Source organism: Buceros rhinoceros, unplaced genomic scaffold (genome assembly GCF_000710305.1).
Source record: "Buceros rhinoceros silvestris isolate BGI_N320 unplaced genomic scaffold, ASM71030v1 scaffold2485, whole genome shotgun sequence".
Lineage (NCBI taxonomy): Eukaryota > Metazoa > Chordata > Aves > Bucerotiformes > Bucerotidae > Buceros > Buceros rhinoceros.
Genome location: NW_010412122.1, coordinates 74,929 through 89,827, shown reverse-complemented (window position 1 = coordinate 89,827; position 14,899 = coordinate 74,929). Strand labels below are relative to the sequence as shown.

General features: G+C 38.6%; 1 protein-coding gene across 1 annotated transcript; it reads left to right on the top strand.

Moving 5' to 3' along the window:
• Positions 1–1,192: 1,192 nt before the first annotated feature.
• Positions 1,193–10,391, top strand: ZDHHC6 (zinc finger, DHHC-type containing 6; the record flags this gene model as incomplete). Its single annotated transcript, XM_010136243.1, has 9 exons — positions 1,193–1,284; positions 3,388–3,547; positions 4,575–4,736; positions 5,317–5,370; positions 6,841–7,008; positions 7,322–7,363; positions 7,763–7,908; positions 7,997–8,040; positions 9,819–10,391. Coding segments are annotated over 9 exons (972 nt in total), but the record flags the coding sequence as incomplete, so codon positions are not given.
• Between the last annotated feature and the right edge of the window lie 4,508 nt (positions 10,392–14,899).

Genomic DNA, 14,899 nt, shown 5'->3' with positions numbered 1-14,899 from the left:
GAGGCGCGGGGCGGGGTGGGGGAGCCGACGGGCCGACCCCTCTGAAAGGAGCATATGCAGGGCTCAGAAAACCAGTGGAAATCGCGTGTCTTCTGACGCCACCATTTCCCCTTTCTCCCCTGGCAAGCTGCAGCCAGCCCCTCAGGCCACTCCTTTCTGCTTATCTCGTTCCGACATCGTCGCTTTCGGCTTCTCTCCCGCTTTGCTGTTGCTTCCAGCGTTTCCAGTATGCTCCAGCTTACTCCATCCCTTTCTTGTTCTGTCGGTGACAGTGATCTGGGCCCGACCGGTAACGCCTCTGTATTGGCAGTAGTCGTCGTGGTTCATAGGCGCTTCTCCAGGCAAAACAACAGTAAACGAGTACTGTTAGCCGGGAGTGGGAACTTCGTATTGAAGGCTTTTCCTGCTAGTAATAAGGATTAGAAAAACTTCATTTAGCAAGTTTTTTTTTTAACGTGAGCCAAAAAATTACATACTTATCTTTTGCTCAACACAGTATTATAAGTCAGGGTAGAAATTTGCATTTCCTTTGCTGCTTTGCAGTAGTCAAGGACCAGAATGATACAGGTTCAGTATCTCAGGACAGCCAGCCAGAGTTTGTGCTCCAGTGGTGTGATACAAAGAGTAGTAATAATTACTGGGTGTTACACTTGGTGAACAGAAAATTTTGGCTGGTGTTAGCACTTGCTATCTACAAGTCTCTCTGTCTCTCATCTTACTGTAGTTGGTTTATGTGTGTGTGTAAGAGAGAGTGTGGCAAACAAGCTGGTTGACCATTAATGCTTAGTGGTATTGTATTCTAGGAGTAAGCCTAGATTGGCTGATGGTATAAGATGGAAAGACAAGGCGCACAAGCTCTTTATTAAAACTACAAAGGTCTCATGCTGTTTTGTTACTCTTGGAACTTCACTATGAAACCCTGCTTGTGCAGTCTCTCTTACGGACAGAAGAATTGTTTCTTTTAGCAACCAACTGTCAACAGTGGGAAGTTGCGGTGTTGATAGCCAAAAGATTATTTCATTTTGTGGTTTTTTTTTTCTCTCTCTTCACCGCCTACATTAAATAGAGTTGGGTTATGAAACACACCCTGTCTGAAGAAAGCGAAGATTCTTATTAGTTTAGGAAAGTGTCATGATACATGTTGCCAGTAGAATTATGTATAAGTCTAACATGCCTGTTCTTCTGTTTAAAGGAAAAATCTCAGGATTGCATGTATCTCCAATACTGTAAAGTGTGCCAGTCTTACAAGGCACCACGTTCACACCACTGTCGAAAGTGTAACAGGTACTGTCTGTCTTTAAAATTGTTTTAAGTCCATATTAAAGCAGCTTTAAATCTAATGATTTAATATATGATCATTTGTTCTTCCAAGTCTTTCATTGTACGTGTTTGAAAGACTTCCCGATGAATGCTATACCTATTTCAAATATTTCTCCTTTCTAGTTGTATGATTTCTATATGGTTTTACCATGTTTTAGTTAAATAAATAAAGCAGTCTTTAACATTTTCTTTCTAGCTTGAAATCAGTTTGTCTTAAGAACTTCTTGACAGTGTTAGCAGAACACTGCAGTACTGTCTGAAAGAACTGAGCCTGTGTAAATACCTAAAAATCTTTTAGTCTTTTGTAAGTTCTGAGACTAAACATTCAGCAGCCCAGGGAGTAGAAGAGTCTGTTCTGTCATCTTTCCAAATAGGAGTTAAATGTTGATTTGAGGGGAAACTTTACTATTCACTAAAGTGGGGTGGGTCTGCATGTTCAGTGAAATATTAAGCCATTTGGGTCAACTAAAAAAGTTTGTGCCTTGTTATGCATTAGTCTTCCAACAGACTTGTTCTGAGGTAAAGGATGCTTTTATTATAAGTACCTGCACTGGAATTTGTCGCAGCTTGAAAAAAAAGCAAGCCGCTTCAGCTGCCTGTAGTTCAGGCTGTAGTTGCATTTATCTTGGGTTTTCTGGACAGGTCCTGCTCTGAAGGACTATTAGCGAACATAGTAAAAGGATATTATGTGCATTCATTTGTTACTCCTATAAACACAGGATGCACACTCAGTTTGCTTTTCGGAAGTAGAGGCTGAAACTGTAGAGCAGTGCTGTTATTTGGCTGCATCATCCTGGGATTTAAAATAACTCTCTTTTCCTGAATCTTTATATTGAGGACTTAGTTAAAAAATGGCAGCAGATCCTGATGATTGACTTTGCAAAAGCAAGTTCTTTAAATAATTTATCTTTTGTCAAATAAAACAGAAAACTGCAGCCCATTCTCCCAAATGATTTTGCTGATACGCTTTAAAGAATTTTCGGTCCCCTTAACTGTGGCCAAAGTAACTCATTCTTTGTGAATTTCTAGCCTGTTGCAATGAAGTAGTTAGCTTAAACTATCCCTGAAAGTTTTCTGTGCTGTGGCAAGTTTCAGTATGTGGATGAAGACACTTCCTGTGGCCCACCTTGAACGAAGCTAAGAAACACTCATGTTAATAATTGTGATTACATTTCAAGAACTTGTACAGTGGCAGTTGAGCATATGCTAATGAAGGATAATTAGCTCTTTAAAAGGGAGAAACTGAACTGACTATTGGGAATGGACTAGCTTAAAAGATAATGAGGTCAGTAGTTTCAAAACAATTAACTTTTACTTCTAGAGGAGCTGGATGTTTGTGCAATGCAATTCTTTGTTTATTCCTTAGGTTTGGTGCAGATGAATTGCAACATTATAATTACTGACTTTTACAACTCTTAAATCAGTGCGGTTTAGGATATGGACAAATTTTTAATTGGGTGTTTTTTGCACCTGTAAGTCACACCAAAATAACCAGCTTTGTGTTGAATACAAGAATGCCTCTGAGGTGTTTACACTTGTTATATAGGTTTCAAAAGGGACCTTCAGTGGTGGGAAGTTAATGCATAAGCAATTGATGAAGCTTTTAGAGGGTCTGCTGCTGGCAACAAAGAGGCATTAACACATCTGTCTGTATCTTTAGATGTTCTTTCTGTGAGTAGTTCACAGGGTATTTAATATTTCCTTTATTTTCCTGGTGTGTTTATTAAAAAAAATGGCAATAATATTAGTGCTTCATTATTGTGTTGATAGTTTTTACATGTCCCATTGAGGGCCGCTGTCTGCTGGCTCTGGCATATGGTGTTTATTAGCAACTACAGAGCTTGAGTAAAGAGGAGGAGGGATAATTAGGGAGGATAGCACTTCCACTCTACAACACGAAATACCGTTCTGAATAGCAATAAAAAAAGTAAACTGCTGTGTTAGTCTGTCAGAAATTGGGGTGTTCAAGTGAATGAATGGAGGTTGAATAGTAGAAAGTTACCTGTCCTCTTTGAGCTTTTAGAAAAACGTCATATATGTCCTTTAATCAGTATTTATTATTCACAGATGTGTCATGAAGATGGATCACCATTGTCCTTGGATCAACAACTGTTGTGGATACCAGAATCATGCGTCTTTCACTCTGTTTCTCCTGTTAGCTCCACTGGGATGCATTCACGCTTCTTTCATATTTGTTATGACTATGTACACTCAACTTTACAACAGAGTAAGAAAACATAATTAAATGCTTAAAATATTATTTAAGTCAAATGAGTAATTTATCTCTGGAAGTATGAGACAATTTTGTTTCCTAAAAAACATGTGGGATTCCTTGTTACTTAACGTGTACTCTCAGTTCTGCTCTCTGCCTGTGAGAAGTATGTTGATTAATTGGAGGAGGATTCAGAGAAAGTTGTTTCTATTTTTTTTTCTTTTTTTTCATGTCGCTTGTCATAACCACTGTGAATTTCCTAGTGTTTTGCATTGGCTGAAGATATAGTAGCAGTTTATATGGAGAGACAGACTGTGTTTTGGCTAGCACAGAAGATAGCTATTTATGTCCAGTACTCAAGTTAGATGGTATTTATTTTCCTTTGTTTGCCACTTCTTTAGAATTGTGTCCAATTCTTTAAGGGGAAAAAAGCACATTGTTGTTGGGTTTGTTTTTAAGTGGAAAAATTTAACTGCAGCAACAATGAGCAAAGCTTGTTCTGGAATACACCCCTTATCTCAGATCCGTGGCTAAGAATACAAGCTTTGGTGTCAGCCTTTGTGGTTGCAATGAAGAGCTTGAAAACTTCAACTGAGCGCAACAGATGAAGGCTGCATGTTGTATATGCAGAGCAGTAATGTTGAGAAGTGCTATCTGCTAAAGCTTTTGGTGAAAAACCTGTAACGTTTCCATTGAAACTGGATACTGTGCTATGCAAATAGTTTCTATCTGAAGCTGGTGAATGCATTTTTGTTAATGTGCTAGAGTCCAGGTATTTTTTTCTGATTTGGGGCCTAACTTGTGGAGCTTGCAAGGTGGTGATTTTGACTTAGCTTTCCATCTGGAGGAGACCTACATCTATCAAAAAAAGTCTTTCTGAAGAGGAAAAGTTTTTTGAATACTTTTTTTTTAATTGCCCCTTTTGCGATATAAACCTGTTAGAAGTTGTACACTTACCTTCTGAGCCATATTTCTCACTGATAGCTTGTTTTGTTTAAGCAGTCGCAGCATTCTAGAGCTGAATGATATTTTCCCTTTGCAGATATCTTTTGGGTGGAGTTCTGTGAAAATTGACATGAGTGCAGCCAAAAGAGACCCTCGACCCATTATTCCCTTTGGACTGTCTGCATTTGCTGCATCTTTATTTGCCTTAGGACTGGCATTAGGAACAACTATTGCTGTTGGTATGCTGTTCATTATCCAGGTAAGTTTAAGACTTCTGTTACAAAGAAGTAAAAAACTGTAAATTTTGCCTGATTGTGGACCAGAAACAGAATTTAGGATTGAGACAGGTACAGTTGTTTGGAATTTATGTTGCTGTGAAACTTTTCCAGGGTTTTATGTTGCCTTCTCCCAGTTTCTCTGTTATAACAATTTTTTAAAAAAAATCTTTTCTTGGTAGAACTTGGAGATGAAAATCTAGTGAACTAAGAAAATATGATACAGTCTTCATAAACTCTGGAAAAGGCAAAATACTTGGTATTTCAGGAGTACATGCCTCTATCCCTGAAAATAGGTATGAACTTGCCTGATACGTTACCTCAAATGTTTGAGATCTTTGGAAGGAAACAAAAATACACATTTTAAGCATAAACTGTGAGATACTAAGTGTATAATTCTAGATGATAGCATTAGAATGTGTCTATGACAAATCTTAATTCTGAATGTTTTATATGGTTCTGTTCTTTAAAGCAAATTTTGTTAAATGAAGTTTTCTTTTTCTAGCTGATGTTGTTCTGCAGAAAGAAAATAAATGCTAATTTCCCCTAATGCTTTTATTTTAGATGAAAGTTATTTTGACAAATAAAACTTCAATCGAGTCGTGGATTGAAGAAAAGGTAAGCTTTTACTACAGTATTCTTGTATTGTATTGTAAGACAGTTTATTCTCCCTGTTTATCAATTTCTCGCTTCATCTCTCTGGATTTAAGCCAAAGGTGTCATTTCAATTCACCACTGACTTAACACCTACAACTAGCTTTTCCCTTACTGGCTCAGATTCACTGAAATAGATGAGATATCATTTAGCTGTATAGATTTTTTCTTTGTTTGAGGGAATTGGTGTGAACATAGAAAACTGTTGCCTTTTAAGAGGCTTTGCTCATCTGCTTAGAATATGTGGGTGTTTTCATCTGAAACATGAGTTGTCTTTGCTTCTTGTTATGCCTGCCCGTGTCTTTAGTTCACCTACCCGTTCTAGGCAGCATGTTTTTGGCTCATGATTTTCCTCATTTCCTACTTCTCTGATTAAAGTTGGGAGGATTCTCCTCAGTTTTGAAGTACTAGAAAATAATCAGATACCTGGTGTTCTCTCATTTAAATTTTGCTTCAATTTTCCTTATCTTTGTAGAGCTTTTAATGAACTTATTCAGGGGAAACATGGCCAAGCAGCAGAAGCTAAGTTTAGCAGCAAAACTGACTAAATGTTTAGAAACTAGCTCAGTGCTGCCAGGTTATTTTGTATAAGTCCAAAAACATTCTGTTATTACCTTTTATTCTGTACCAAAATTAGCATAAGGATCTTGATGGTGTGTAAGTACCTAAGTATTATAATGCCTGCTCTTTGCATGGTATCTAGCTTAGCTGGACCCTATTCCTTTGAATAATCAGATGGTGGAACATAAATATATGAAAGAAAGGCCTGATACATCTATATAGTAGAATATGGAATAATCTGTTAAAATTTTTACTGTAGACCATAGGCTGCTAATGTCCCTTCTGAAAACTGAACAGACTGTAATACATCAGTGTTTAATACAAATGACAGTATTGCAACAAAGAGAATGAACTCTTCTGTGGCTGCTCCACTAGATGTCATTGTTACTGAAAGAATGAAAAGTTTTTGTCTGCAGAATGTGGGAGATGCAGAGTGTGCCTGTATACGCAGTGCTTGGAGGTAGAATAGGCACTGCCACTGTTAAATTATGCTCACGATCGTTAATCAAAGAATACTGAGCGTGGAAGTCTTTGTATTTAACTGGGAAATAGTCAGACATCAGTCCTTAAAAAAATACCATAAACTCAGTGTGATGTGGGTCAATCAGTGTAGCCAGCTGACTCTGTTAAAGAGTAAATGGAGGGGGGGCAGAAGGGCCAAACCAGGCACACTTCTAAATGCCATGATTGCCTTAAGTAGTTTTAAAGGCCTGGGTTAGTATAGCAGGAGTGTACTGCTCTTGCCTCAAAATGTGTGCCTTTAGGTCTCATGAACCCATACAGAGTTTATGCCCTGGCCTTCTTAATGTTTGCTGCTCGATTGCAGTTTGTAGGGTGTGTTTTTAAGTACTGTATTTCTTAATTATTTTCCAGGCCAAAGACAGAATCCAGTACTACCAAACGGGTGAGACCTTTATTTTTCCTTATGACATGGGAAGTAAATGGAAGAACTTCAAGCAAGTGTTTACATGGTCTGGGATTCCTGAGGGAGACGGCCTGGACTGGCCAGTAAGAGATGGCTGTCATCAATACAGTTTGACGGTAATTGATCTTCAACAACATCTCAAGTTAATCCTGCCCATGATCCAGTTGCCTGATTTCCTTTGCAGTCACATACCAGCTTTTCAGATAACTAAATTAGACTGACTAGTGCTACATGCACTTAAACAGGAGTTCTGTCAAATGTTCTCCTATTTTTGATAGAATAAAGTTATGCTTTTGTGAGTGCTTTTAAATCCTAATTATATTTCCGGTGTTTGTTGAATAGTTTCAATACCTGTCTTCATTTTGTGTTGAATACACAAGTCCTCTTAAACTAAACACTGCCTAAATTCCTATTTATAATCATTTATAGATAGAGCAACTGAAACAGAAAGCAGACAAGCGAGTAAGAAGCGTAAGTATTTTTGAAGTTTGGTCTGAAATTACTTTGAAATATCAGTATAAATAAATGTAAGTAGTCACTGAGACTATTTCTTTTCTTTATTTTAAACTTAGCAATTAAAAACTTTGTGTTTCCACACAAACAGTGGGGTGCAACCTCTGCTTAATTAAACTTAGCGTTTAGCTTTCTTTGTGTTTTGCTCCTTAGTTTCCAGACAGTAAGAAACATGATAATAAAGATGCCCGTGCTCCATTTTTAAGCAGTTAATTTAGAATCCCTTCGGCAGCTGCTGTCATTATACTCAAATCTAATGGTATGCTTGAATTAGTGGAGGTTTTTTTTGTATGAAACTGTCAGCAAGGCTGTATGTCCTTACAATAATATATTGCTGCGTTCTGTTCAAATTCATAGGTGCGATATCGAGCAGTAGAGGATTACAGTGGTGTCTGCTGCCCTGTGACTAAAGGTGTTAAGACATTCTTCACAACACCGTGCACTGAAGAACCTAGAATTGCACTGAGTAAAGGGGATCTGATTTTAGCCACAAGAGGCTTAAAGTTAGTGGCTCCACACCTTTATGTTTGGTTAAAAGAAATATTGAGATGAGTTCTGGCATCTAATTAGCTATTACACTTTCTTCCCCAGACACTGGATGTATGGTGAGAAGATTCTCGACTCAGCTGCTGATGGTATGAAGCAGTTATTTTCCCTTTTTCTGTTGAAAATGACAGATCAATTTTATAACTGTCTAGAAATGTGGACAATATTACACGTTCAGTTCTCAAAATGTGTAATGATTGACCTTATTGGTATTAGTGTCTCTCCCCACTAATCCACATCCACAGTTTTTACTTTGCATCTGGTAGACTTGCCAGTTTTGATATATGAATGAATCTGTCAGACTGGAAGAGCACTCATCTTGTAGTTTATTGAAGATTGAGTGAGAAGGGGAACACTTCATATTCTAAGAAAAAGTTAAACTTTTAGACTCTGAAGAGGTTAATGACGATTTCTTTTTTCTTCTTAAACACATTCAGATTTCCTATCTAAACACCCCAGGTACATCAAAGACCTGGGATTACTCTTTGTACATCATAAAACCAAGGAAATGTTATGTCTTTGGTTTGGGACCAATTCCCAGGACTTCAACATCCATTTATGAAATTAAGAACTGTAGCTATCGAAGATATTAAAGCCTCTGCTGTTCTGCAGAGGCCACATCACAGCCACCTGCGTTGAATGTTTTGTCTTTTTAAGTTTAGCCTTCCTGCTTAGGACTGGGCTAAAATTCTACCTGCCAGAGGGTGCATTGGATTCTGTTGTCTCTCTCCCACAATTGTTAATTTATTGCCTGTACATTGCAAGTGTGGCAGAAGAGCGCCAGCCACCAGTCACTACATGGAAAGTGTCCATGCTTTTCGTGGGGGGGTGGGGGTGCGGTCTGAGAACTTCATGGGCTGGAAGCACTTTGGCTCCTCACACCAATGAACTCTTTCAAAATTCAAAACTAAATGAGTCACTAAAAGGAGCATGGTAATGGTTTGTATTGCATTGGTTATTATGAAGCTTAGCAGAGAATATCTGTCCTACATGGAATGTTTTGGTTTTGTTTTTTTTTTAAATCAGGTGAAATGTGGTCTTGGTGAGAAACTTGGTGTATACTGAGAGGCTGGATTACAATTCAAAGTACCGTGGATGTTTTGGAGAGAACTAGACTTCAAAAATAGGACAAGATTTTCTAGGAATGTATAGCAAAATGCTCTAAGTAGGCAGGAATAACAAGATGGGAAAATTAATGATTAAATAGCAGATCTTCTGAGGAAAGAGTCAATCATAATCTTAAGATGAGTCAACGCTTCCAAAAAAGAAAAAAGCCTATAGCTTCCCAGATGCATGAAGTAATCCTTCCATCCTACTCAACATTGGCAGAGACTCTGCTCAAATACTGCCACAAGTAAAAGCAGGTATTGCACCTTGAGAACATCGGGTGTAAAGAGTTGAAGTAACCAATGTACTAGGGAATGTGACTAGTACTGGAAAATGTGATTTAAAAGGAAAGCTGAAAGAATTGGGATGGCTTACCTGGAGAGGAAAAGGAGACAGGAGAAAGCCAGGGTATGTGCAGCTGCATGGAAGTCTGTTGTAGAGAAGGTTGTCAGGTGCTTCCTGAGTCCCTGGTGTGCAGAAAGAGGAGTTGTGAACTACAATTACAGACAGATTCAGGTAGGGTATTAGGAAAGATTTTTCTCATAGTAAGGAAGACAGAGCACTGGAAAACTTTGGAGATCTCTGGAAACGTTTTAGGCAGTGGGAGAGAATCCATGCGTCCCCATGCAATGATGTTAGGAATGATTTAGATGTCCTGCGTTGGACAAGCTAACTTCTTGATGTCTCTTCCAGTCCTGTGTTTTTCCTCTATAGTGAGTCATGTTCTGTTCCAAGTTAATGCAACTTTTCATGTCTTAAGGTGGAATAAGAGAACGAGGCTGGTTCCCTAGGAAATGTGTGGAAAAATGCCAGTATGACTCTGAAACGGATCAACAAGTGGATGGAGAGAAGAAAAACAGATAGCCTTCTAATTTTTTTAATACAAAATGGAATTTCTACTTCAGCCCACAATCCTTTACTTGAAATTTTCTGTGTATTACTTTAGACTTATGCAATGAATATGTCAGGACAAGGTTTTCTTTTCCTCGCAGCTGAAAGCGTTGGATAAGCCTGTGCCATGGTTTGCATACTTTTTTAATAAATAATTAAAGAAGCCATTCAGTGGATTGCCTTCAAGATGCATCTTTTTCATCCCAAGTCAGGTTTTTTCTTTTTGCTATTTAAATTGCCTTCTGAAGGTTCATATTATAGTTTTTTTCTCAACCGCATCTGATTGTGATGCGTGCTGCTTATCTTTTGTATTTTACTTTCTCTGAAGCTGCCCCTGAAAACTCTAAAATAAACATCTGATTCAAATTCAAGATAAAATTTGTTACCTGTGACTTTTAATAATGTGAATTGTCCACCTTGAATAAATGATACATTCATATTCACTTGTTGCTTTAATTGTTCTTAGACCTACAAGAATTTGTTTATAGGGATGGGAATGTGAACTGACTGGGAAGTAAAGTTTTCACTGTTTTAAGTTGTTTTTTTCAAGGTTAGAAAGACTTCAGCTCTTGCTGTAAGAATATTCTGTGCTTTTAATGGCAAAGAATATAGCCAGTTGATTCTGCTGTCTCTGAAATCTGAGTATGTACCCAAGATGTATGTACTCTTGATCCCTCTTAGAGTGAAAGGAGGCAGTAGTGCCAAGAATGAAAATTTTTCTGAGCCTAGTTGCTACTAAGTGGTTAATACTTTTCCTAAAGCATTTTTATTTAGCATCTGGTATGTATTATTAGAAAGACATCCTTAAAAAGGAGTAACCTGCACCAGCTGAAGGCTTTCTAAATATGTTCTAAATGCAGCAGGTGGTTTTATTCTGTTTGCCTAGTTGCATGGCACATGTTGAGAGTTTGCAAATCACTGTTTTAAACTTAACACCTATTTTACCTCTTCCTGCATGAGCTGTCTTAGGCAGATCAGCATTTCTTAAACAGTATTAAGTGTAGAAACAGTTTCATACAGACAAGCCAGCATTACTCCTAACCCCTCTCTACCTCCAGCACAAAGCCAGATTTCCGTTGCCTCCAGCCTGCTGTGCGTTAATGCTGATGGTGAGCCATAACCCTGGGCTGGTTCTGAACTGTGGCAAGGGGAAGTTAATACTCAGTTTTAGTAATTTGTAAGCAGGCGATTTGCCTCTCTTGAAATCTTCTAGGGTTTGAAGAGCATTTTCAACTCTAGTTCAATATTCATCTGAACAGAATTTTGCACACCAAGATCACTCTACACTGAACTATGTCCAGGAGCTCTGATTCAGCATGAACTTAATTTGAGATAGATTCTATATACTTTCTTTTAAATGCTTTCATCTTTTTTCATTGTAGCCTTAACTTTGGTCTCACAACTTTTGTAGCATGGGTAACTGGTGTTTCTGTTTACCATTACAACACCTTCAATCAGCAGTGCTTGTCCTCAAAAAACCAGCTATATAAAAGGCATATCTCCTATATGTGTTTAGAGATTCAGCAGCCAGGAAAAAAGTTGTCTTTCCATTGCTGAAAAAACTCTCAGAGCATGAAGTTTGAAGACAAAGCATTTCTAAGGAACTCTCATTCTTTATACTAGCAGATTTTCTTTTCCTTTCTTTTTATGATCCCATTCTGCCTTTTTTTTCTTCTTCATTCTCCACTCACTGCTTTTTGTTCAAGTAAGACCTTTGTTTATTAAGGAAAGGAGCAGGTATAGATTTGGCATAGCCCTTCTGTGTTCTGTAGTGATTCATCAGAGAATTCAGCTGGTTTATATTCAGATCCCTAGCAAAGCCAAGTCTGGGGGAAGCAAAAAGTCAGTGTTTCTTCACACAGCAATTAGCTCTATTAAACTATATCTTGCTTTTCCCTCTTTAAAATTTTGAGCTTTGCACCCTTTCCATCACCTAACGGCAGATCTACACTTGCACTACCATACTAGCCTAGCTCAGGTTCTAGTATGGAAAGTAAAGGTAACTGCATGCTGAAGTGGAACCCTGCCCTCCTATTTAAAGGAAAATAATGAAATAAGCTAATAAGAAAGAGCCGCCTACTTAGTTTACTTTAGTTCTTTAGTTCAGGCAGTTTTTGCACTGGAAGAGAAACAGAGTATCTCATAACAGCAGATGATGCTGGATGAAGTAAATGGACATCTCAGGGAGCCTGTTCACCAAATCAGTGAAAGTTTTGCTTTCTACTCATCTGCCCTTGCTTTGGCCTCCAATCTGCAGACTTTCCCTTGCAGAGTGCAACTGCTGACTGTGCCGTATGTCTCAGTTCCTAATGGGGAAGGAGCTGGATTGCAATGTACAACAGGCTCTATGAAAGACTAGCCTTGGTATTCTTCTACCTGGCAACTTTGAGGTCATCAGTAGTTAAAGAAATCAAAGATGAAAGAGTTCTCTCCTCCTCAGTACTATTAACCAATAGGATTCTGATTTTAATCCAGATCTGTTAAGAGTTGAGCAAATATAAGCTCATGCTAGAGTTTAAGCAACTGCCATATAGTTAGTTTTTCAAATGCAGAGTAGTGACCAGGAGGAGAAAGGAGAAATTCCCATGCTAGGAAGCCAGTGATTTGCAGGTTATTTAGTTTTTGCATCTGAGTTGTGTATAGCATTTGAGAGTTATTCTAGAGCTGTCTTGTGGACTGAAATAATTTATAATTGGGTTTTAACAAGGTTCTTAAGAGTCAGAATTTATTTCTGAATACTTCCTCTCTGGATCAGGAACAGAAGAGACAAACCAGTAATTAAGTTGCAGGCACAGGGGTTGTTTCATAGAAATGGAGAGAATACACTTCACAAATGGTACTTTAGTATACAATTCCTATATGATTTAGAGGGCTGAAATCAGGCAATCTAATTCCCGATGGAGTTGCTTCCGATTTGTTAAGTAAAAGGAAGCCATATTCGATATTTATCTGCCTTGTGTGAATCATATCTTCATTAGTCATGATATCTCATTATTCAGCATGTATACACATCGATACTGCAGAACAAACAGATCTTTTCATAATGGACAGCTGCTAGATGAGAGCTTTTCAAAACAAGTAGAGAAGACTGGATGTTATTTTAGCACTGTAATCTCTCTGTCTTGGGGAAAAAAGTTTCAGAGAATTGAACTTCATTGTACCCATAGCCATCCTTACCTCAAATCTTTGTCACTGGGTGTTAACAGTGCTTCAAGCCTGCTGTGGCTTTCTCTAGTGCTCAAAGAATAGCCTGAAATAATTTTATACCATTTGATGCAAGCATGCCTAAAGTACTCCTGTTTTCACTTCAGATCTACATTCTGGAAGCAGTTCATATGGCAGAAGCGTCATCCAAGAGACCAGTTTCAGACCAATTTACATGGGAATTACAATGTATGGTTTACTGTTCAGATATTACCCATTAAAGTCCGTCACTGTACCAGCTACCAGCAGATGCCACAGACATGAAAAATCTAAAGCACTGTAGTTTGCCACTGTGGGAAGAGGCTTAATTGCCATTAAGAGCAAATGAAGTTCAAGCGTTAAGGTCTTTCCTCTTTCAAAAGTAAAAGCGTCTCTACTGTGATAGAAGGTGACCGGTACAAAGTTGCTATTTTCTGAGACATGACAGAGGAAAGGAAGTAGGCATTCTCTACGCAGAAATGCCACAAGTAAGGCATTTCTTTAAGGTGAATGAATATACGGTTGGTATCTGAAGACTAGTTTGGGCCCACCACTGAGTGCTGGGCTTCAGCATCCCAGCATATCTCTCTAAAGAAACTTCACTTATTCATACAATAAGCTTCAGGTTTACACAGATCTCAGTTGCACTGGATTTCAGTATCCAACTGAATTGTTCATCAGAACCCAAAACCAGTTTCAGTATGCATTTCTTCCCTCTGGAGGAAAAGATGAAGCCATCAGTAACCTTTAAGTCACATAGCTTAAAAGAAGCATGGGGAAGATGAGCACTATAGTTACATGCACTTTCAGAGCCTTAGAGGCCATTATAGCCTCAGGTTATGGCAAGGGCAGTGACTCACCGGTTATCTGAAAACGTCAAGGTCTTTGGGCCTGGACTGGAAATGGAATTGGGTCAGTTGTTTTTAACAGTCAGAGCTAGACATGCCTCACAGGAAAGGAAGGCCTTTCCTGACCAGCACATCTACTGGTTGCTTTCATTCGGGGGTACCTGACTAAGAACATTAAATACAGAGGGGAAGCTCTAAAATCTGGCACAGCCAACGGGAAGTGGCAGAGGAAAGCAATGTGTACTTCTCCCGCGTCTTACAACCTTGTTAGCGCTGCATCGCCTTTTGGACTAGAACAGGGAGGAACTGTCAGCAAGGACAGCACACACTGGTTGAAGATGTTTCTAAACATAGAGACAGTACTCATCTTGCCTAAATAATTTCCTAAAGAAGCATCTTTCACCCTAGAAAATTATATCTGATGCCTTATTTCATGTGATAGGCTGAGCTAGAAAAATGAATTTATGCTGAAGACTTTGGCACAAACTGCCTTGCAACAAGAAAAGGAAATTTGAGTAGAGAAGCAACATCTGTTCTGGCACAGTCTTGCCGCCTCGTTGACTTGAGCCATGGCTGAGCAGTGACAGCTTAGGAAACAAGTCAGCTTTCTGCAGCAGTCATGTCCTAGCTGCATCTGTGCAGAACCAGGCAGCAGTAAACCTTGCAGCTGATGGACTGGCTGCAGCAGAGGAACAGGTCATTCACACAGGCTTTGGTTTGATTGTGCAGTAACATTTTATTGCATCCTGTATCTTTAGGAATGACAGCTAAAGTTTTCCACTTACTTACCAGGCTCAAATTCATAAGCGTAGAGGCTTTATAACTGCCATTGCATTTTAGAACACGTGCAAAAACTGATCGAGTGCCTCCCACAGTGGAGTATAAACTATGCTTGCTTTAGACATGTATTTTATAAACC